The sequence below is a fragment of the Pelobates fuscus genome, chromosome 10 (assembly GCF_036172605.1).
Source record: "Pelobates fuscus isolate aPelFus1 chromosome 10, aPelFus1.pri, whole genome shotgun sequence".
NCBI lineage: Eukaryota > Metazoa > Chordata > Amphibia > Anura > Pelobatidae > Pelobates > Pelobates fuscus.
Genome location: NC_086326.1, coordinates 151,990,719 through 152,014,939, shown reverse-complemented (window position 1 = coordinate 152,014,939; position 24,221 = coordinate 151,990,719). Strand labels below are relative to the sequence as shown.

General features: G+C 42.4%; 1 protein-coding gene across 1 annotated transcript in view; it reads left to right on the top strand.

The window, feature by feature from the left end:
• LOC134574873 (zinc finger protein 84-like) overlaps positions 1-23,311 on the top strand; it is a 75,680-nt gene extending 52,369 nt beyond the window's left edge. Inside the window, exons 7-10 of the mRNA XM_063433922.1 lie at positions 8,937-9,179; positions 9,289-9,415; positions 9,538-9,645; positions 21,156-23,311. Coding sequence (XP_063289992.1) covers positions 8,937-9,179; positions 9,289-9,415; positions 9,538-9,645; positions 21,156-22,639 — 1,962 coding nt within the window. The 3' untranslated portion in view covers positions 22,640-23,311. The remainder of the gene's footprint in view (positions 1-8,936; positions 9,180-9,288; positions 9,416-9,537; positions 9,646-21,155) is intronic.
• Positions 23,312-24,221: the final 910 nt, after the last annotated feature.

The window sequence follows — 24,221 nt, the reverse complement described above, 5'->3', positions numbered from 1 at the left end:
TACCTCCACCAATATATCCAGAGGATGCAGGAACAAGTAATAAATCCAACAGGGTAACCAGCACGATCAGTAATAAAATCCAATAATATCCCATCACCTTTCCCAATAACTGGACGACACACAGTATCAGGAGTAGAACTGAAGTTTACTGGCAACATTCCTGCTTTTATGAGATTCTCCCATGCAAGGGAGGGATTCACATTAATTATACATTGCACCAATCATAGAGTCGTTACCTCCCACACATCTCCTCCCCTTAGCTTCACAGATAATACAATTATAATGCACACAGTTTCCCCCACTTTCCAGATGTACCCCAAATATGCATGATATACCTTTTAAATATGGTACCCCCTGGTAGCCCTGATCTGCGTGATGAATATATCCAAAAATCACCAGAACCAGGGGTTCGGGAGTTATAGAAAGGTAAAGTTTTGACCGACCGCATGGGTAAAGATGCCGAAAACAGTTCCATCAAAACTGGCCCTGCGGTCGGTCTCAATTCGTTCTCCAAAACTCCCAAAAGGCTATACCACACATAATGGAGTCGGTAACCGGATGAATCCCCTAATTTGTGGGATTCATCCTACCGAATGACGGTCCGTTCGTGCTTTTCTTTCGGCAGTTTCTGCCGTCCTGGAGATCTCAGTGGTGTTCGGCTAGTCGAGTGTCCGTTTTTTGTTCCAGAAACTAGACGACCAAACACAGCTGAGGTTCGTGCGTAAGATGGCCACCACCATGTGTTCGGCTACCAAAATGGCGGCCACCCATAGACTATAACAGCCAGTTCGTATGAATCCAGGGAATAGGAGAGCGATCAGGGAGGTAAATTACATGATTAATATACTTCAGGGTGGTCCAGTTGTTCGGTACTTTGTTTGTATACCGAATAAAGTAAGTCCATAGATCGTGCAATGTCAATTCGTTTTTCTCAGGCATGAAAAACCTCTGCAGTGCCAACAAATAAAACAATAGATGGGACAGCCAAACAGGGGTTCCGCTACACACTATCTCATTATATATACACAGTCACTATCTCTCTCTCTCTATCTATCTATCTATCTATCCATCTATCTATATATATATACACACACACACAGTCACTATATATGCAAAGTCACTGTCTCACTATATCTATGCACAGTCACTATCTCACTATATCTATACACCGTCACTATCTCACTATATACACTCAGTCACTATCTCACTATATACACTCAGTCACTATCTCACTATATACACTCAGTCACTATCTCACTATATATACACAGTCACTGTCTCACTATATATACACAGTCACTATCTCATTATATATACACAGTCACTATCTCATTATATATACACAGTCACTATCTCATTATATATACACAGTCACTATCTCATTATATATACACAGTCACTATCTCATTATATACACACAGTCACTATCTCACTATATATACACAGTCAGTGTCTCACTATAGTCACTATCTCACTATATATACACACAGTCACTATCTCACTATATATACACATTCACTATCTCACTATATATACACACACAGTCACTATCTTAGTTACATAGCTGAAAAGAGACTTGCGTCCATCAAGTTCAGCCTTCCTCACATATGTTGTTGCTGTTGATCCAAAAGAAGGCAAAAAACCCAGTCTGAAGCGCTTCCAATTTTGCCACAAACTAGGAAAAAATTCCTTCTTGACCCCAAAATAGCAGTCAGATGTCTCCTTGGATCAAGCAGCTATTACCCCACTAATTAGAAATGATATCCCTGTATGTTATGTTTTTGTAAGTATTTTTCAAATTGCAGTTTAAACATCTGTAGTGACTCTGACAAAACCACCTCTTCAGGCAGAGAATTCCATATCCTTATTGCTCTTACTGTAAAAAACCCTTTTTTTTTTTTTGCCTTAGATGAAATCTCCTTTCTTCCTTTCTTCCAGCCTAAATGTGTCACCTCGTGTCCTATGTATAGCCCTGTTTATGAATAGATTTCCAGATAAAGGTTTGTACTGGCCCCGAATATATTTGTATAATGTTATCATCTCCCCTCTCAGGCGCGTTTTTTTCCAAACTAAACAGATTTAATTTGTTTAACCTTTCTTCATAACTAAAATGCTCCATTCCTTTTAGCAATTTTGTAGCTCGTCTCTGGACTTTTTCTAGTGCCATGATATATCTTTCTTTAGAACACGCGCCCAAAATTGCACAGCATATTCAAAGTGTGGTCTTACCAGCGATTTATAAAGAGGCAAAATTATACTGGCCTTATCAACTGCAGATTGACATTGCATATTGCTGCCTAATTTGTTTTCTATAACAATTCCCAAATCCTTTTCGTGTGTTGTTATCCCTAATTCACTACCATTTAGTGTGTAAGTTGCTTGTGCATTCTTAACCCCAAAGTACAAAACTTTGCATTTCTCTGCGTTAAATTTCATCTGCCATTTTAGTGCTTACATTTTATTACTTTACAAAGTTTTGTGTCATCTGCAAACACTGATACATGGCTTTCAATGCCTATTTCAAGATCATTTATAAATATGTTAAATAGAAGTGTTCCCAAAACAGAATCCTGAGGGACACCACTTACCACTTTAGTCCAGCCTGAAAATTTACTATTAATGACAACTCGTTGTACTCTATCCTTAAGCCAATGTTCTACCCAAGAGCAAGAATATTCATCTAGACCAATTTCTTTTAGTTTGAAGACTAACCTATTGTGAGGAACCGGATCAAATGCTTTGGCAAAATCCAAGTAGATCACATCCACTGCAACACCCTGATCTATACTTCTATTTACTTCTTCGTAGAATGTAATTAGGTTAGTTTGACATGACCTATGTTTCATAAAACCATCCTGATTATTGCTAATAACACACTTCTTCCCAATGAATTCCTGAATATTAGCCCTTAATAGCCCTTTAAATATTTTCCCAGTTACAGAAGTTACGCTCACAGGTCTATAATTTCCAGGCAAGGATTTTGAACCCTTTTTAAACATCTGCCTTCCTCCAATCCTCCGGTACAACACCTGAAACAAAAGAATCTTGAAAAATTAAATACAGAGGTTCACTTATTTCCCCACTTAGCTCCTTAAGTACTTGTGGGTGAATACTGTCAGGCCCCGGAGTTTTATTTACATAAATTTTCTTTAATAGCTGTAGCACATTGTCTCGAGTTATTTGCAAGTTTTCTGCAGCAATCATTTGCATATCTCTTGCCATAGGATCCTCATTCATATATACTGAAGAGAAATAGTTATTTTACATTTTTTCCTGGTCTTCATTAGTTAATAAACCAAACTCTGTTTCCAGTGTACCTACACTTTAATTTTTTGTTTTTAGTGAGATAGTGACTATATACACACAGTCACTATCTCACTATATATACACAGTCTCTATCTCACTATATATACACAGTCACTATCTCACTATATATACACACACTATATACATAGTCACATCACACTATATATACAGTCACTATATACACACAGTCACTATCTCTATCTCTCTCTCTATTCACTATCTCACTATATATACACACAGTCACTATATACACTGCTCAAAAAAATAAAAGGAACACAAAAATAACACATCCTAGATCTGAATGAATTAAATATTCTTCTGAAATACTTTTTTCTTTACATAGTTGAATGTGCTGACCACAAAATGACACAAAAATAAAAAAATGGAAATCAAATTTTTCAACCCATGGAGGTCTAGATTTGGAGTCACGCTCAAAATTAAAGTGGAAAAACACACTACAGGCTGATCCAACTTTGATGTAATGTCCTTAAAACAAGTCAAAATGAGGCTCAGTAGTGTGTGTGGCTCCATGTGCCTGTATGACCTCCTTACACCTCCCTACAACGCCTGTGCATGCTCCTGATGAGGTGTCAGATGGTCTCCTGAGGTATCTCCTCCCAGACCTGGACTAAAGCATCTGCCAACTCCTGGACAGTCTGTGGTGGAACGTGACGGTGGATGGAGCGAGACATGATGTGCTCAATTGGATTCAGGTCTGGGGAATGGACGGGCCAGTCCATAGCATCAATGCCTTCGTCTTGCAGGAACTGCTGACACACTCCAGCCACATGAGGTCTAGCATTGTCTTGCATTAGGAGGAATCCAGGGCCAACTGCACCAGCATATGGTCTCACAAGGGGTCTGAGGATCTCATCTCGGTACCTATTGGCAGTCAGGCTACCTCTGGCGAGCACATGGAGGGCTGTGCGGCCCCTCAAAGAAATGCCAGCCCACACCATTACTGACCCACTGCCAAACCGGTCATGCTGGAGGATGTTGCAGGCAGGAGAACGTTCTCCACGGCATCTTCAGACATTGTCACGTCTGTCAAATGTGCTCAGTGTAAACCTGCTTTCATCTGTGAAGAGCACAGGAAACCATTGGGGAATTTGCCAGTCTTGGTGTTCTCTGGCAAATGCTAAACGTCCTGCACGGTGTTGGATTGTAAGCACAACCCCCACCTGTGGACGTCGGGCCCTCATACCACCCTCATGGAGTCTTTCTGACCGTTTGAGCAGACACATGCACATTTGTGGCCTGCTGGAGGTCATTTGCAGGGCTCTGGCAGTGCTCCTCCTGTTCCTCCTTGCACAAAGGCGGAGGTAGCGGTCCTGCTGCTGGGTTGTTGTCCTCCTACGGCCTCCTCCACGTCTCCTGATGTACTGGCCTGTCTCCTGGTAGCGCCTCCATGCTCTGGACACTACGCTGACAGACACAGCAAACCTTCTTGACACAGCTCGCATTGATGTGCCATCCTGGATGAGCTGCACTACCTGAGCCACTTGTGTGGGTTGTAGACTCCGTCTTACTAGAGTGAAAGCACCGCCAGCATTCAAAAGTGACCAAAACATCAGCCAGGAAGCATAGGAACTGGGAAGTGGTCTGTGGTCTGTGGTCACCACCTGCAGAACCACTCCTTTATTGGGGGTGTCTTGCTAATTGCCTATAATTTCCACCTGTTGTCTATCCCATTTGCACAACAGCATGTGAAATTGATTGTCACTCAGTGTTGCTTCCTAAGTGGACAGTTTGATTTCACAGAAGTGTGATTGACTTGGAGTTACATTGTGTTGTTTAAGTGTTCCCTTTATTTTTTTGAGCAGTGTATGTATGTATGTATGTATGTGTATATATATATATTAACCATCTCACTGTATTACCGGCTCTTTACATTCACTATCGCAGGGCCTGACAAATTCCATTTCCGTGGCTATCAGAAAATTTGTCCTGGCGCCTGGGATTTGTCAGCCTGTTCAGCCCCCGAGGTGCCTGAGAGCAGAGGCAGGCAGTCGGATCATGCAGGGCTGAGGCAGACTGCTGACTGAGGGAGGCGGCCGAGTCATTTATTGCTGAGGGAGGGCGGATGGATGACTTAAAGGGACACTCCAGGCACCCAGACCACTTCTGCTCATTGGAGTGGTCTGGGTGCCAACTCCCACTACCCTCAACCCTGCAAGTGTAATTATTGCAGTTTCTTATAAACTGCAATAATTACCTTGCAGGGTTAAGTCCTCCCCTAGTGGCTGTCTACTAGACAGCCACTAGAGGGAACTTCCTGGTCCCTAGCACAGATTATCTGTGCTAGAGCGTTGCTGGACGTCCTCACACTGTGTGAGGACCTCCAGCGTCGCTCATTTCCCCATAGGGAAGCATTGAAATTCATTCTCAATGCTTTCCTATGGGGTGCGCTAATGCGCATGCGCGGCTTTGCCGCGCATGCGCATTAGGTCTCCTCGGCCGGTGGGCGGGATCAGTCTCGCCCACCGGCCGACGGAGGCAGAAGGTGGAGCGTCGGGGGAGGAGCAGGCAGCGACGTGGGACATGTCGCTGCCTCAGGTAAGTCACTGAAGGGGTTTTTACACCTTCAGCAACTGGGGAGTGGGAGGGAGAGGAATCCTGCAGTGCCAGGAAAACTGATTGTTTTCCTGGCACTGGAGATTCCCTTTAATGTCGCGGCGAGGGAGGGAGCTGTAATCTCCATGCTCTGCTCCCCCCTTGCAGTGATGCCGGGAGCCGGGTTATGACATCACTCTTGCCCCCCGCTCACTAAACAGTGCTTGAGAGGGAGCTGAGTAGGGAGATGACAGCAGCCCCACTGGACCCCAAGGAAAGCCTATCCACTCCAGCTCTCCAGAAGTAAGGAGGCTGGGTGGATTTAAATAAAGTAATTTTGTCCTAATAATGTTCTCCCTTCTATTTTTCACATTCTACCTCACTTCCCTTATTATTAAAATCTCTCTATCTTTTACTTACCTGTTCCTGCTGACACCATCTTCATTGCTCCCTCTCTCCTTTCCTCATCTCTGTATTCATCACATGCACTTTACTCATATCTATCCAGCCTTTCTCCACAAACCCCTCCTAAATCCCCTAAATATAAGATCTCACTCCAAACATTTAAATCCTACTCCCACCTTCTCTTCCTTTCCATCCTACTGCTCCTGGGAGCTGGTGGTGTCTCTCCAACCTTGACCTCTCCTCTACTAAGCCAACTGGTGCTAACACCAGAACCCACAAAAATCTCATATCCATTCCATGTAACTCTCACTATAATACCTCCTTTTAAAGCTGCCCTCTGGAATGCACGCTCTGTGTGCAGCACCGTGAAATCAACTTCCATCCATGACGTATTTATCTCACACTCCCTAAACCTACTTGCACTAAAGGAAACATGTCTCTCTCACTCTGATACTGCTACCCCTGCCTCACTACCCTTTGGTGATCTTCACTTTACCCACAACCCAAGACAGGCTGAGAGTGTAGGATTTCTGCTTTCACCCAACTGCTCCTTTAAAACTCTGCCCACTCCCCCTTCCCTATCTTTCTCCAGCTTTGAAATTCACTCAATTCGTCTGTTCAAACTTTCAATATTTCTTCACCTCGATTTCCCCCATTTGCTCTGTGCCGTAAGTTTTCCCTTTAAGAGGAGTTCGAGCTGTCGATTTTCAGCTTTTTCAATTATCTGTTGAATACATCTTTTAAGTGTACAAGTTAAATATTTCAAACAGCTGTCATGTTAACCATTTTTAAACACACTGACCATCATGTTATCTATAGCTTGAGCCTTGGGTCAATACAGGCAAAGTGTATTATTCCCAACAACGGGAATATTATTATTATTATTATAATTCATAACGTAAGCTCATATAGTCACAACGGGAATAATATCTATCCCCTCTTTGGACCAGGGTCTTGGATTACCAGTCCACCCGGTGATCTGGGGCCAGGTCAAAAAACCCAGTGGCAAAAACTCATATTTGAGGAAAAAAGCACATCTGGAAAACCCTGAGTGAGGGCCATGACTGTGTAGACATGTCATCCCCTCACGTTAACAGCATTAGTGACTTATAAAACCCGCACTTGTAAGTAAATAGCTCGGGTATCGGGATTGGGAAACACTTCTTGATTAGTTCGAGAAGGCCCATTTATATATTAAATCATGAGATAACTCATCAGTTTGTAATTCTAACAATAATCCCAATCATGACCGTGCGTCCTATGCCTCCTAATCACATCCCTATTTCGACGGTCCAATCTTATCCACTATAATACATGGGAATCCATCCTTGATACACCCCACATACATCAATGACACACATAATACATCCATGCCTGAGTAAGCTAACACTTCCTCTCTCTCCGGCTAACTCTACAAAAATAAAAATAACAAAATAGTTCAATAGTCCAACATAGTCCAGAAAAATAGAATAAGTCTTTCAAGCAGTATAAAGAATGTTAGACACCATAAACTTTGTTCCATAATTTTAGACACCATAACATAGCTAAGGGTAGCAATATGGCTGACAACAAGACAATGTCAGCTTCCACATAGTTCTTAATTCTTCTGTTTGCTGGTTGTTCACCACAATGCTCTGTGCAACACCCCAATTGTTAAAAGGGTAATACAGAAATAGTGGCATTAGACAGCACTGCACCTTCAGGACTTTCCAAGTTAGTTTATGTCCTCATAAGTAAGCATCTTAGTTTCTTTGGCCAGCATGGATTTTGACCAAACAGATTTAATTGCAAAAAAGGTAGGTAGGCAGGTAGGTCAGCCAGAGAGATTGGTGTGTAGTCCCGAATATCAGGCGGCACAAATACTCCAGTATGGTCTCTATAATCATACAAACACAAGGATCAGTACGACATCAATACATTAATTATCTAGGCTAAACTCAAATTAGAGACTAAAGTTAAACCCTTAACTTGTGTAACATGTACTTCTCTCATTGTTGCTTATAATTCATTGAATTTGTCCTTTATACAATTTTACATAATTTCCCTTTAGAATGCCTTTGTACGGATGAGAGAAGCACTCATTCTATATATATGCTTGTTGAGCATAAAATTATTACCGGATGGCGCTCAGATCACATACATACAGTTCAATCGCCATGGAGCCAAAGTCCTTCCCATAGTCTTTCGGTATACGAATGGGTTCCATGGCTTAGCTATCTGGGGTAACACTGCTCACATAGGGAAAATAAAAGGTTTTTAATGCAGGGCCATAGTCCAGCGGCAAGAGGTGGGCAACCAGGCTCCTCCAGTGGCGAGGTTGGTTCCGCCACACCTGCAATCGATTGCGGCGATCTGGGGTTAACGTTAGTAAATGGCAGAAATTTACCATCATGCCTCCTTAATGGTAGGACAAGCATGACAGAAAATCACGTCCAGAGTCACGAAGGGTTTAATGGTGATCCCAATCTGACAGAAAAACTTCTCAAACGATTTATCTACAGAAGTCACCATTAAAGTCCATGGCATTTGTTGTAATTACATAACTTGAAAAGTCTTTTTAAGAGATTGCGATCATTTAAAAAAATGTATCCAAAAGAATCAATTGAAGACTTATTGTTTAATTTGCCGGTAGGTAAATTTCTCTCTCTTATCTCTTGTCCAACATACTGTAGAGTGCAAAATCTGCATTACTATCAAGGACCAGAGTCCAGTGTTTGGAGTGCACAAAAAACTCATGGATAACTAATCCGAAAGCAGAGGATCTCTCAGATGGACTGCTACAAGAATGGACAGGTAAGGGAAGAACTTACACAACATCTTCCTTTAACATCTTCCCACAACAGTTGGAGCGGAGGTTGTGTCCGATATATGAAGGAAAAATGCCAAACTCAAATGAAAATATTCCAAAGGAGTCTGTAAAGACAGAGATTTTATTAAATATAATAAATGATAGCACAGTAAACTACAGAGTGAGCTTTTATAGTAATGACTATGAAACATTTTATAAAGTCATTTCTTATTTAGGATCAGTGTGAGTTTGAGGAAGTGGCCGTTTACTTCTCCGAGGAGGAGTGGGACTATTTAAATGAAGTCGAGAAGAAGCTTTACCGGGATGTGATGATGGAGAATTACCAGACCCTCCGCTCTCTGGGTAAGGATGTCTGTCAGGCAGGATTTCTATCTGTAACTCTTCTTCAAATAGCTTTCTATACATTTTGTAATATTTGTGTAGAGAACATAGTATCCTATAAAAAGTCTCTCATCCACTCACAGGATGTATCCGTGTGACTCCTCCAGTTATATCGGTGATTGAGCAAGGGGAAGAGCCGTATGTGAGGGGACTCCAAGAATTTAAAGAGATTGGTTGTCCAATATACCCAGGTCCAGGTTAGTATTACTATAGTACAGCCACAATCGTGTTCTTGGTTAATGAATTTGCATATTTTAGTGCAACATTTCTAAAATATTTGTGGTGAAATAGAATTGTTTTATATATATATATAAATAACAGTAAAACTGGCAGCACTCACGGTCTTAGAATAAAACTTCTTTATTTCGCAAGCTTAAAACATAGGATCAACGTTTCAGTCCCTCTCTGGGACTTTCATCAGGATCAAAATGTTTATATATTTTTGTAGTGCAGCGAAATAATTATTTTCCTAATCAATATTTTTTTTAAATATACAGATAAAAAAATAAAAATCAATGAAGTGAAACCTGCGCATAGCCAGGCGAGGCTGTGTGCCATTCAGTTGGTACACGTAGGATTTTAAGGAGTTACACAGAAGGTATTTTGGGGGTTATGCATTGATTTTGACCCCGAGCACTGGGTGGCTGGAAATATACAATTTCAGAGGTACACACAGATTTGGGTGAAGGGGTCACCCCTTGATATAAAAATCTGAGCCGTGCCAGGCAGATACAATGTGTTGTGCACATAGAGGGAGGGAGGCAGCAAGGGTGCCCTTACTGCGGCTGATGATATGCTGGGCAGACTGCTGGTCTGTGAATTACTGTTTTACACATTCATGCAGCAGGGCTTGTCTAGGGCCCCGTTGAAGAAGACCAGGAGTTGGAACGTTGCCAGTGAAGCCAGCCTTGCCAAGGTTGTACAGATAGTCCAGCATGTGGCCCCAGTGCATGCAGTTATTGGCATCGATGAGCAGCTGCCCCTCACCATGCTGCCCTTGTCAAGTTTTTGCCGCTTCCTCAGCACCACTGTGCCCGGTCAGCACTGCTTAATGCACTTCTGGAAGCCCTGGCTGGGGAAAATGGAGGCTGGTGACAAGCGATGTGCCAATCATACATTCAGCCATGGTAGGGAGGGGGCACAGGAAACCCATTGACGGAACGGGAATGGAGAGAAAGACGGAGAGCAAAAGATTAACTGCGGGTAACTAGTAGGGGCTAGCACACAGGATTGTGGGTGAGAGAGAATATAATGCTCCTATTGTGGGTAGGTAGATAAGCAGTGGGATGCACAGGACTGAGAATTACCAGCATTCCTAATAACAGCCCCGCCGGTCAGTGGTGTACCTAACAGAGGGTTCTTGTGCGAGAATTGTTTTTGGGTCCCTCTATAGAGCATGGGTGATCAAAAGATAGATTCTAAACTGTCCTTAAACTCTCCTAATTCTACCATTTCCATTCATATGCAGGGGTGTAAATGTGTGTAGTGTTAGTGTTTGGGTGAATTCACATATACACATACACAAGTGACACAGATATACACAGTGAAACATGCATACATACACTAAAAAACACACATGCATAGATATGAACATATACATAAACACAAACACACACAAAAAAGACACATGCATATTTTTGGCACTCTTCTACTTCCATACCTTAAATTTCCTGGAGGCTGGCTGAACCTGAAAGGTGATGGCTGGGATTGGTAAGAGCTGGCTAGGGCTGTCTCCTCTTTCTGCCTCCTCTCTCGTGCACAACGCTATATCTGCTGGGAGGAAGGAAAGTGTGTGATCACTTCCTCCCGACTCAGCACGGCCTTGCAGGGGAAACAGCCGCACTGATAAAGGGCTGTACTTAATAAATATGTCCATGGGATTGCACTTAGTATTCGGACCACCTGATGGGCACTTTATTAAAGAACAAGGGGAACCAATGTGGCATTTAGAGTGCAAAAAAGGCTGACCAATTGGAATTACTGAGGGTCAAAAAAATAGTACTTAGTGTCACCCCTGTCCTGAAAGCTTGTATCGTTTACACACATATATTATATGCATGTGTGTGTGTGTGTGTGTATATGTGTGTGTGTGTATATATGTGTGTGTGTGTGTGTATATATGTCCTGCTCAACTTGGGAGAGCCCACAGTCTGGGACAAGAATGGTTGCGAGAGCAAACCAACCTGTGCTACTCACTGTGTCCATGAACTGGAAGCAGGTGAGCCTGCTGGTGAGTAGGCCGCACAACCCTCCAGCCATTTGCGGAGCGGGGAATCCTTGTGCGCTATAGCAGGGAGCCTGCCATACCCCCAGACAAATTTGGATGTTTTACACTAAAGCTGCAACAACAAATCAATAATGATCATTTTTGTTACTTCTTCCTAATGTTATAGTCACTGGGTATTGCCACATCCACAACCACTGCAGTCTTCCACTCCTTGTCTACCATCACAATGTCAGGTTGTTTGTCCACTGCTTGCTTGTCTGTCTGGATCTGAAAGTCCCACAGGATCTTAGCCCTGTCATTCTCAACTACACTTTGTGATATCTCCCATCTGGAATTAGGCAGGTCCAGCACATATGTTGTGCAGATGTTTCGGTACACAATCCCAGCAACTTTGTTGTGCCTCTCAGCAGGGCCGCCATCAGGGCATGACAACCGCAACGGTTGTCATGGGCCCGGCGGTCCTGGGGGGCCCGGACTGCTCAAGTCGTCCGGGCCCCACATTCAGTGGGTACATACCGGGTCGCAGGGGGCCCTGCGACCCCGGTATGTACCCACTGGGCCAGCCTCTTCTCCTGGGGGGCCCAGTAGCCCCCCAGAGGCTGGCCCTGCTGACAACCGGCAGGCGCGCGAGGGAGCACTCTCCTCTGAGTGCTTCCTCTTCAGCTCCCTCGCGCACCGTACTGATGCCGGAGCCGGAAGATGACGTCATGCTCCGGCATCAGTACGCGGCGCGTGAGGGAGCTGAAGAGGAAGCACTCGGCCAGGGAGAGTGCTCCCTCGCGCGCCCGCTGGGTGTCAGGGAGAAATTTGAGTGAGTGGGGGTGGGGGAGAGGGAGGGAGAAATTTGAGTGAGTGGGGGAGAGGGAGGGAGAAATTTGAGTGAGTGGGCTGGGGGAGAGGGAGGGAGAAATTTGAGTGGGTGGGGGTGGGCAGGGGAGGGGGGGGAGAGGGAGGAAATTTGAGTGAGGGGGGGAGAGGGAGGAAATTTGAGTGGGGGGAGAGGGAGGAAATTTGAGTGAGTGGGGGGGAGAGGGAGGAAATTTGAGTGAGTGGGGGGGGAGGGAGGAAATTTGAGTGAGTGGGGGGGGAGGGAGGAAATTTGAGTGAGTGGGGGGGGAGGGAGGAAGGAAGGAAATTGGAGGGGGGAGAGGAAGGAAATTGGAGGGGGGGGGAGAAAAAGGAAATTGACGGGGGTAGGGGCAGAGATTGACATCCATCACACACACACACAATGCACCCCTTGCACACAGAAAAACACACAATGCATTACACACAGACACACATACACAAGCAATGCATCCCTTACACACAGCAACACACAATGCACCCCTTCCACACACTCAGTGCATCCCTTACAGACACACACACTGCATCCCATACATACACAAACTCACCTTGCAGCCCTTACACATACAAACACAGATTCACACAATGCATTCCTTACACACATCAGGACATCCCCCCCACACACACACACCCCTGTGAACAAACTCATTGGTGGAACATGAAGGTGGACCCTGGGACCCAGACCTTGAGCTGTGTAAAGGGCCCTCAAAAAATGGAGCTGCTTCCCGTTCTCCCAGAACATTGATTTTTGTGACCACAGTTACAAACCGCCTCCAGAGAGCCTGTTCTACACCAGACCAGTGGAGCCAGACGGCAGCTGAAGCCCATCATCATCCTCATCTGGTTGTAAGTAGGCAATCTAGTATATTATTCGTGGCACTAATCTCTAATTTACCTCACATTAAAGGGACACTATAGTCCCCAGAACACTGCAGCTTAATGTAGTGGTTCTGGTGTCTATAGCCTGTCCCTGCAGGCCTTTTATTGTAAACACGGCGGCACTGCAGCACTGTGTTAGTTAACATGGCAGATCATATGAGTGGGGCACTGTGATGTCACATGGGGGGCGGCAAACTTTACTTTTGCCTAGGGCGGCAAAAATCCTTGCACCGGCCCTGCAGACACTGCATCCCTGTGGGCGGACTCGGGGGGAGGGGGGGGGAGGGGGAGGGGAGGAGGGGGGGGGAGGGGGGGGAGGGGGAGGCGAGGAGGGGAGGAGGGGGGGGGAGGGGAGAACTCAGGTGCAGGCGCCGGGGGGCCCAGACCTTGAGCTGTGTCAGGGGCCCCAAAATTTCTGATGGCAGCCCTGCCTCTCAGTGTTTGGTGTTTCTGTTAACTTCTTGCCCCTGGCTATTGTGTGCTGGTTAGTCTGAGGCCTCTTTGTATATTTATCTGTGAATAGCCACAATGTTGTTTTATAAGGTTTATTTTATATGTAAAAGAATCATTGAATATTTTTAGTTTCAGGTGCTCAGAATGGGTCACAACCTTAGATATGGACTTTCCATAGCTCAGCAGCAAGTAAGCTATAGTATGACAGCGTATAGCTATATATGAGTTATAAACAGGAAATCTCCTCATTTTGTTAAAACCAGAATAACATTGCTAGGTTGTCACAGTTCTTCATAAGAAAGCCTAGCAGTCAGATTTCTCAGTCAAGGGCTACCATTTGAAGACTTAAATGGTTACTACACATACCATAACCCCTTCCTAATTTGTGGTGATGGTGCCTGGAGTCTGTATGTGTAGCATTTCTCTTTGAAACTCTGCATATTCATAGATTACAGGACTTAAATTTGTTGCGGATCTCCTTCATTGTGAGGAAAGAAGCGCATCGAACCATAGGTAAGGATAAATATTTTTATTCTGAAGTGAACATACAGTAAGGACACACAGGGAAGAGAATGATGATTGTAACAGAGCTCCTGTACTTGGACGTATTACCTCTGTCTGGTCAACTTCCTCGCCGCTACCAGGAGACCCTGCAGTGCTCCATCGCCAAAGCTAAACTGGGATCTCTGGGTACCAATTCCTCTGGAAGGACTACCGAGGTTATAGCCCTTTCTCTGTATACCTTCTCGCCTGTATTACAGTAGTAATCATATCCCTTTCCCCCCACACATTAGCTCAGACCTAATGTAGGGGGTAAAATAAACACAGTAATATCTCTCTCTATCTATATATATACAGTTCAAATGTAGATTGCCCTCCAGAGGGTCCTCCATACAATTAAATGTAGCATAATCCCTTTTTCAGGGCCATTCTGTCTGGGGTTAATGAGATTAGTGATTCCCAGACACGCAGGCAAATCAGGGGCAGAACCAGCAGCAGCAGACTGAAATAAAATTAAGATGTTACTATATTTAGGCGGGTCAGGGGGGCTAGCTGTTTTTTTTTATTATTTTTTTTTTTTATTTGGTATTTGTAACGGACCGTTTCAGCAGACAAGGGGTTAAAATCCGTTTAGGCGGGGGCGTGGCCTACAGAGCTAAGCGAAAGACGTGTCTCCCCTGAGCTCCGTTAGGGCCTGGGAGAATACAGAAAAAAACAGCCACAAAACCGACATCCACAGCGAACAACTCGACACCCCCCTACACACGATACGATGGGGCGCAAACACAAGAAGACTCACCATCCAGAGGCTGACCGGCAACGAGATATCCGGCTATCCTTTGAGAGGCCGGCAGCACCAGCCCAAAATGGCGCCAGAGGCGCAGGGGACACCGGAGCCATCAGAGACCTCCCAAGAGGAGGATGATCTGCCGAGCTCTCCCCGATCAAGAGCGGAGTCTGGCATGTCGGAGTCTGACGACGACGAGACACCCTCTACAAGGGGAGACATCAGGAGGCTATTGACCGACCTCCGGAAGGTCTGGAAGGAAGACCTCTAGGCAGCATAGGCAGAAATAGGGGAGATCCGGCACAGAGTACAACAGATAGAAGAAAGGGAGGCCTCCAGCAAGAAACACACACAACTCACAGACAACAGACTGGACAGCCTCTCCTCCCAAGTGCAACAACTGACCCAAGCAGTGACTACCCTAGAAACGCGCCACAGACAAAAAACCTTCGCCTCAGAGGAGTCTCAGAAGACATACCTGAAGAGTCTGTACTTACCTTTGTAAGGGACCTGATAGATACCATGGGCATAAAAGACACTCCTGCCCAACACACGATCACCTCGGCATTCAGGGTGCAAAAGTCGGCCACGGCCCCAAGCACCGCGCCTAGAGATATTATAGCAGTAACTAGAGACATAGCGGTGAACACATAGCGATCATGAAACGTTCCAGAGAGCAGGGACCGGCACAACATAAAGGTCAGGCGGTCTCAATCTTTGTGGATTTACCATTCTCTGTCCTAATGGAAAGGAGGAAGCTGGCCCCAACCGCCAGAAAACTCAGAGACAACTCTATAAGGTCCTGCTGGGGACTAGGGGGTGCACTAGTAGTGACCAGTGGTGACATATCAATGACACTGACATCAGCGGAGGACCCAGAGCCACTACTGCAAAGGCTCGGGCTCACAGATCTCCCACAAGCTACCACTGCAGGGACACCCTTAGAGACACCTAAGAAAAACCGGGAGCCCAGGGCGAGCAGCATCCTTGAACCCCAGCAGCGGCTTCACTCACCGACCAAGAAAACGCATCCTACACTAAAAGGCAAAGACTTGGGCTCAACCAAGCCTCGACACCCGGAGGGGAACTTTAAAATTCAGAGACTCTCCTAACGAGACTTGCACCACGTAAGTTCTCTACCAGGAGCCACAAAGCCCAAGCTTACACAGTCGCCCCAACGCAGAACTACCCCCAATGGCATAATAATAAGTTAACGGCATTTGTAACACACCTTGTTTTAAAAAGTTCACACATACTGTTTTTCCAACGTAATAATGTTACCTGTGACTCCTACAATTTTACAATGTACACTAGGAGAGACTGTTACCTAGAATATGCAAAACTGAATATATCACTATCTAACTGTTTAGTTGCTTTACCCATACTATGATAATGATGTCTACTGTGAAAAACTTCAATAAAAATTAAAATTAAAAAAAAAACTGGTTGGGAAGGTATGTGAGCTGGAGAATTAGTTTTAGCCTAAATGTGTCAAATGCACTGTTTATTGAATAAACCCCTTTAATCCAAAAAAAATAAAAAATCCGTTTAGGCGATATTCCCCTTTCAGATATAAAGGCAGCTACTGTAGAACACCAAACTCCCGAATTGAATACAAGTGAATGCACCAAACTCCCGAACTGCATACAAGGGAATAAGGTAGCACTCCAAACTCCCGAACTGAAACCTCACGAATAGCTGCTAGCAGACGAACAGGAAAAGCTCCCAAGCGGCTTACACTCCTGGCAATCAGTCTGTAACAGCATACAGTAAATCCCCCCCAAGAACGAGACAGAGCTCTGTGTTGCGGGTCAAGCAGTGGTCTGTTTTAATTAACACTCACAGACTTTTATGCAAGTCCCCATGCAAGGGGACATCCCACAGGGAGGGACAACATGTAACCAATCCCGTACAGTAAAACATAAAACACACCCAGCACAAACACATAAAATCCTCCCCTCTGCCTGTGATATAATTACTGAACACAATGGGTTAATGTAATTTATCACAGGCAGGAAAAATACAGTTTTTACAGCATATTCATAATTTCTAAAATATACTTCACATAAAAATTATATATTCACAATCAATCCATTCAGGGGAACAACATATAAAAAAAATGATAACAATAAAAGCTGTGCCTAGTAACAGTAAAATAAATAGTCCAAATAAAATAAATGGATAAAAAAGAGAGTCTTATCTAAGAGTGTCTCGTGCAGTCGTCTAGTACGGAAATATTCGGTCTGCAACGATTGTCCTTATTTGATTCTTCCTTGTAAATCCACTCATATGTAGGAGACAAAAGGGTATATACAGGAAGCCGGATAGTGTAGTAAGTTTAAAATATAAGTAAATACAATATATAAAACTCTTGAATGCTAAACCAGCTCTGGTGGGAAGGGCGTTCAGCGGTATAATCCCCGGGGATATTCCTCATCTATTTTAACCGTCTGTATCTGTATAGAATTTCTCTTTATACCTTATCTATTTATAATTGTATTAGTTTAAACGCTTTATAGTGACAATTATGTGTCTCCTTTTATTAAACATCCCTTTATCCCCTCAACCCCTCCTCAAACAATTCTCCCAACCCGCCAAACAAGTTTCCGATATTATAACCAATTCTTCACCCATTCCGTAGCTTGCTCATGATTATTAAATGTGTACCAATTATTCTCATACGTAATTCTCAGGGCCGTTGGAAATCCCCATTTGAATTTTAAGTTTTGTTGTTTTATAACTAGAAAAATAAATGCAAAGGATCTCCTCTTTGCACGTGTATGGTAAGAGACATCTGGCAATATTTTAAGTCCTTAAATATATCTTACAATGAACTCCTTCTCTTAAACTCCCATGTAACTCCCCATTTGAATTCGTAAGAGTGGAAAGCCACTATAACGTCACGTGGTAGATTATCTGGTGTTGTTCTATTAAGTGGAAGTCTATGGCATCTATCCATTTTCTGTTCATGATTGTTGTTTGGCAATTCTAGGCAATGGAAGAGTTCTTTTAAGAACTATTTAAATTTACTATCTTCGATGTCTTCTGGTATGTTCCGGAATCTTACGTTTTCTGTCTTTGATCTGTCTTCGAGGTCACTTGTTTTTTCTTCTAACTGCATTATTTTAGATTCCATAATATTCTGTTTTTCTTGCATATCCTGAAGTTGATTTTTCTATCTGTTCCATATGTTGAATTCTCTGGTTAAGAGACAGGATATCTGATTTCAGGTCTATAAATTTATTATTTCATTTTTAAGGTCTTTCAGCACTATATCGAGGCAATCTTTTAGGAAGCTTGGGGAGACAGTGTCACTTTCTATTGCGTGAGATAATGACAGCGATGTATCTGCACCGTTTTTCTCCATTAATTCAGTGTCTTGTATGGAGAAAAAGGATGAAAGATGTTTTTCTTGTTTTTGTCCTTTTTTTTTCCCCCTCCATTTTTACACTCTATTTACTTTATTGCATTCTTTTAGATGCCATTTTTAACCCTGTTTTTCTGTTGTTGTTTTTTTCTCCTCTTTTCCTTATTATTTATATATATATATATAGGTAATTACAGCTCTATATACTTAGTACAGCAAAGTCAATATTATGGCTGTTTTCTTTAGATCTGTTTTGATTTTAGTCTTTTAATTTCAAATGCTTTAATAAATCTTTTTTTTTTAACAGAATATATCTGCAGATATTCTTCTTTTTGGGTTCCGGCACGTTTACTTAATAACTTTAAACATTTGCAGGAAGTCGTTCACTTTGTTTTACTTCCACAATTTAACTCAAAAATAAATAATCCAATTCATGCGTACCTGATTTTCTCTGCAGTTTCAAGCCTTCAGCAGGATTCAGTATTCAGTAATGATTCATACCTTACTGACAGTTCCGGCTTCAGTGGAATTTCTCTTTTCAACTTTGTATTCCTCGGATCTTCTTTTTAGCTGTTTAAGTTTGAATCCTTATCAAAATAAATCTGGATTAAAGTAGAGCTGTGCAGTAAATCTTCACAGGCAGCCTATCCGTCACTTATCTCTTTATCAGAATGCTTGGTAGTATAGGGAGAGGTATTAGCAGTAGAAAGAGGTGCTCTTGCAATTGTACAGAACACTGGTGAGTAGTGATAACCCGAACTGAGTAGTGATGACCCGAACAGTTCGCCGGCGAACATAGCTTGTTCGTGGCAAACGCGGCGGGCGAACAAATGCGATTTAGAGAGAGTTCAGAGAAGAGCTACTAAACTGGTTCATGGATTGCAGGATAAAACTTACCAGGAAAGGTTAAAGAATCTTAACATGTATAGCTTGGAGGAAAGACGAGACAGGGGGGATATGATAGAAACATTTAAATACATAAAGAGAATCAACACAGTAAAGGAGGAGACTATATTTAAAAGAAGAAAAACTACCACAACAAGAGGACATTGTCTTAAATTAGAGGGGCAAAGGTCTAAAAATAATATCAGGAAGTATTACTTTACTGAGAGGGTAGTGGATGCATGGAAGAGCCTTCCACTGGAAGTGGTAGAGGTTAATACAGTAAAGGAGTTTAGCCCCTTAAGGACCAAACTTCTGGAATAAAAGGGAATCATGACATGTCACACATGTCATGTGTCCTTAAGGGGTTAAGCAGGCGTGGGATAGACATAAGGCTATCCTAACTATAAGATAAGGCCAGGTACCACTGAAAGTATTTAGAAAATTGGGCAGACTAGATAGGCTGAATGGTTCTTATCTGCCATCACATTCTGTTTCTATCTCTATCAGTCGCGTTCTCTCCTTACTCGAACCTTGAACTCAGCTTCTCAGCATGCCTTGTGGCCCGCTCTCTCCCTCATTCCTTGGAGTCCCTTATCTTCTGTCTTGAAACTTTCCCCTCACGCCATGTGTGTATTACGTCATCACGCCCCTAGCTGATGTTTTTAACACTATAGGGTCAGGAATACATTTTTGTGTTCCTGACCCTATAGTATTCCTTTAATTTCTCACACTATTGTTTAGATGTTATTCATATTAAATTATGCTTCATGTATAAATATGTGAAGTGAAAGCCCTATTTCTCCTGAACAAAATGATATATATTAAGTGTGGGTGCACTTAATATGAAAAATTTAAATTATGGTTGAAGAAACTTCTAAATTCTGGTTCAGAACTTGGACAATTGCCTCCATCCTTAAAGGGACACTATAGTCACCTGAACAACTTTAGCTTAATGAAGCAGTTTTGGTGTATGGAACATGCCCCTGCAGCCTCACTGCTCAATCCTCTGCCATTTAGGAGTTAAATCCCTTTGTTTATGAACCCTAGACACACCTCCCTGCATGTGACTTGCACAGACTTCCATAAACACTTCCTGTAAAGAGAGCCCGATTTGGGCTTTCTTTATTGCAAGTTCTGTTTAATTAAGATTTTCTTATCCCCTGCTATGTTAATAGCTTGCTAGACCCTGCAAGAACCTCCTGTATGTGATTAAAGTTCAATTTAGAGATTGAGATACAATTATTTAAGGTAAATTACATCTGTTTGAAAGTGAAACCAGTTTTTTTTTCATGCAGGTTCTGTCAATCATAGCCAGGGGAGGTGTGGCTAGGGCTGCATAAACAGAAACAAAGTGATTTAACTCCTAAATGACAGTGAATTGAGCAGTGAAATTGCAGGGGAATGATCTATACACTAAAACTGCTTTATTTAGCTAAAGTCATTTAGGTGACTATAGTGTTCCTTTAAGGGGTAATGCGAATACAACCGTAACTTAATTTATTGTAAATCTCATTTTAGCCTCCCCATGTCTTATTTGGTTTAACGTAGAATTGTATTTTCATCATTTCAAGAATATTTTTTCTCTTTTAAAGAAGTGTAGTGTTAATTAAGCATAGTGATTAATGTTTAGATATCTTTCCAAATGTCATGCTAATGATTTAAAGGAAAATTTCCTTAACTGAAAGTCACCAAACCAGAGGAGAGATTTTCAAACCCTTAAGCAACGTGTTTAATTTGATTCCTAAATTTATTTCAGAAAGCTTTGTGAACATACATTTTCCAGAAAAATGTCACAAAACCAGAAACGCACTAAGCAAGACAGAAGAGAAATCTTTTGGATTGAAGAACTCCATAGAGCACAAGCTTTCCTTAAAATGCAATATGGGTACTCCTCAGAAGATGCACACAGAACCAAAATTATTCTTATGTTCTGATTGTGGGAAATGTTTTGACTTTAACTCTCAACTTTTAATTCATCAGAGAACCCACACAGGAGAAAAGCCATATTCATGTTCTGAATGTAAAAAACGTTTCAGCCAAAAGTCTTTACTTGTTCACCATCAGAGAACTCACACAGGAGAGAAACCTTTTTCTTGTTCTGAGTGTGAGAAATCATATAGTTTTAAATCACATCTTATTCGACATCAAAGAGCTCACACAGGAGAGAAACCATTTTCATGTTTTGAATGTGGCAAATGTTTCAGCCAAAACTCGATACTTGTTAACCATCAGCGAACACACACAGGAGATAAGCCATTCTCATGCTCTGAATGTGGTAAGAATTTTGGTTCAAATGCTTATCTTGTTAGACATCAGAGAAGCCACAGAGGGGATAAGCTTTTCTCATGTTCTGAATGTGGGAAATGTTTTCATTTTAATTCGCAACTGCTTGCACATCAGAGAACTCACACGGGCGAGAAACCATTCTCGTGTGCAGAATGTGGGAAATGTTTTGGTCGTAATGCCGATCTGGTCAGTCATCAGAGAATGCACTCTGGAGAGAAACCATTCTCTTGTTCTTATTGTGGTAAGTACTTCAGCTTTAATGCATATCTCATTAGACATCAGAGAACTCACACAGGGGAAAAACCTTACTCATGTCCTGAATGTGGAAAATGTTTTAGCCGTACCACAACACTTGTAAATCACCGGAGGACTCATACAGGAGAGAAACCATTCACTTGTTCAGAATGTGGTAAATGTTTCAGGCAAAATGCAATACTTGTTAGACATCAGAGATCTCATACAGGAGAGAAATCATTCTCATGTTCTGAATGTGGGGAATGTTTTGGTCGTAATGCTGATTTTGTTAGACACCAGAGAATGCACTTTGGAGAAAACCCATTCTCTTGTTCTCATTGCGGGAAATGCTTCAGCTTTAATGCATATCTCATTAGACATCAGAGAACTCATACAGGGGAAAAGCCTTTTTCATGTTCTGAGTGTGGGAAATGTTTTAGTTGCACCTCAACTCTAGTTAATCACCGGAGGACTCACACAGGAGAGAAACCATACACTTGTTCAGAATGTGGCAAATGTTTCAGGCAAAATGCAATACTTGTTAGACATCAGAGAACTCACACAGGAGAGAAACCGTTCTCCTGTTCAGAGTGTAGGATATCTTTCAGTTTTAAGTCACAGCTTGTTATACATCATAAAACTCACACTGGAAGAAAACCATTACCTAGATTTAAAGGTGGAAAATCTAGCTCTAAAGCTTATTTTTATAAACATCAATAAGTTCACACATAAGATGCATTTTCTTATACTAAGAATGTTAATATCCAGAACCCAGTGGTTGTTAGACATCAGAAAATTCACACAGAAGAGAATCAGTTTTAAAGTTTTAAAATGAAATTCAGTTTGTGTTACATGTTATAATTCTCACTAGAGTTTTCTCAATGCTAAGTATGGTGTTCACTGCAAGTAAAATTTCGATACACAAGCTCAGTAAAAAGGAAAAAAAACTTCAGTCCATTTAAAAATGACAACACAAGAACTGCACATTGATAACCAGCCAAGTGGCCAGCGTCACAAGCAGATTAACATGTTCTTACTCATATACTACAAAAACATGTTAAGGTACTTGCAATGCTGTGCTCACTGGCTTATGTCATAAAGATGCTGTTCCTGCACAATCGTTTATAAATTGGCCACAGCAAAAGCTGATGTTCATTGTCATGCCATAGAAACCTTATTAAATGGTCTGTGCATATGGCTGATTCTAGCTTAAGAAGGGTTTGATTGCGTAAGAATGTGATAGATGTCAGAACATTCACAACATAAATTCAATTTTTTAAAGCTAGTGTTACTCTACCAGGTGTGAAGTTTCACACACACATTGCCCCTATATTTATCTTTTATCAGATAGGATGACTATACCTGATTTGCCTCACAGATATAAGTAAAACTTAGCAACCAGGACACCATTGTCTACCAATGGGTCATATCCAAAAAAACAATAATAATCAAGTGATTAATAGTCATGCCTCCTGTTCTATATATTCATAACAGCAAAAGCGCACACTACAAAAGGAGTCTAAACATGGCTAGTAAACTGTGGCATCCACTGTATAGGATCATATGTAGTGTGATGGATGGCCTGATTTGTTTGGCGCAAGTCACAAGCTCGCAGCGCCGTTTTTGTGACTTTTGTGTACCAAGGTATCTCTGTATTACAGGCATCTGTGTAGTGTGTAGCTGTATTAAACATAGAGCAGTATGAGTGTCTGTATATGCAGCTGTAGGTTACCAGAGGACAGCAGCTCTCTATCGAGGCATAAAATATAGTTGTAATGAATTGCAGGTACCCGTTCGCCTATTTTCTCCCAAACTGCTAGAGTCTGATTGATAATAGCTCACAGTCCAGGTGTTGATTCGAACGCTTCTCCAGACGAATTACAGCCTCCAAGTATATTCTTCCAGCAAAGTAGACCGGTACCCAAACATCAGTCGAAACTAGATGAAAGGTGTAACAGGAATGCTTTATTCAGGCTAGCCGCATGGCTTTTATGCAGTGAACAATTTCAGTTTCAGTTGACATATTCCAGGGGCATTGCCCACTGGACCTGAGAGGGGACAGTGACAAAATACATTCTGTAAGTCCATTGGCTCTCAGGTCCAGGACACTCTTACATACAGTAATAGAATCTTCCCCTGTACTGGGGAGATAATTGAGTCAAGCAATTTACTAAACTCAATTATCTCCCAACACAAAAAAACATTTTCATAAAACTTAGAAATACATATCCCCTGAAAGCCTCGATCTGGGTGACCAACATATTCAAAAATCACCCAGATCGGTTCAGGGGTTAAAAAGTTA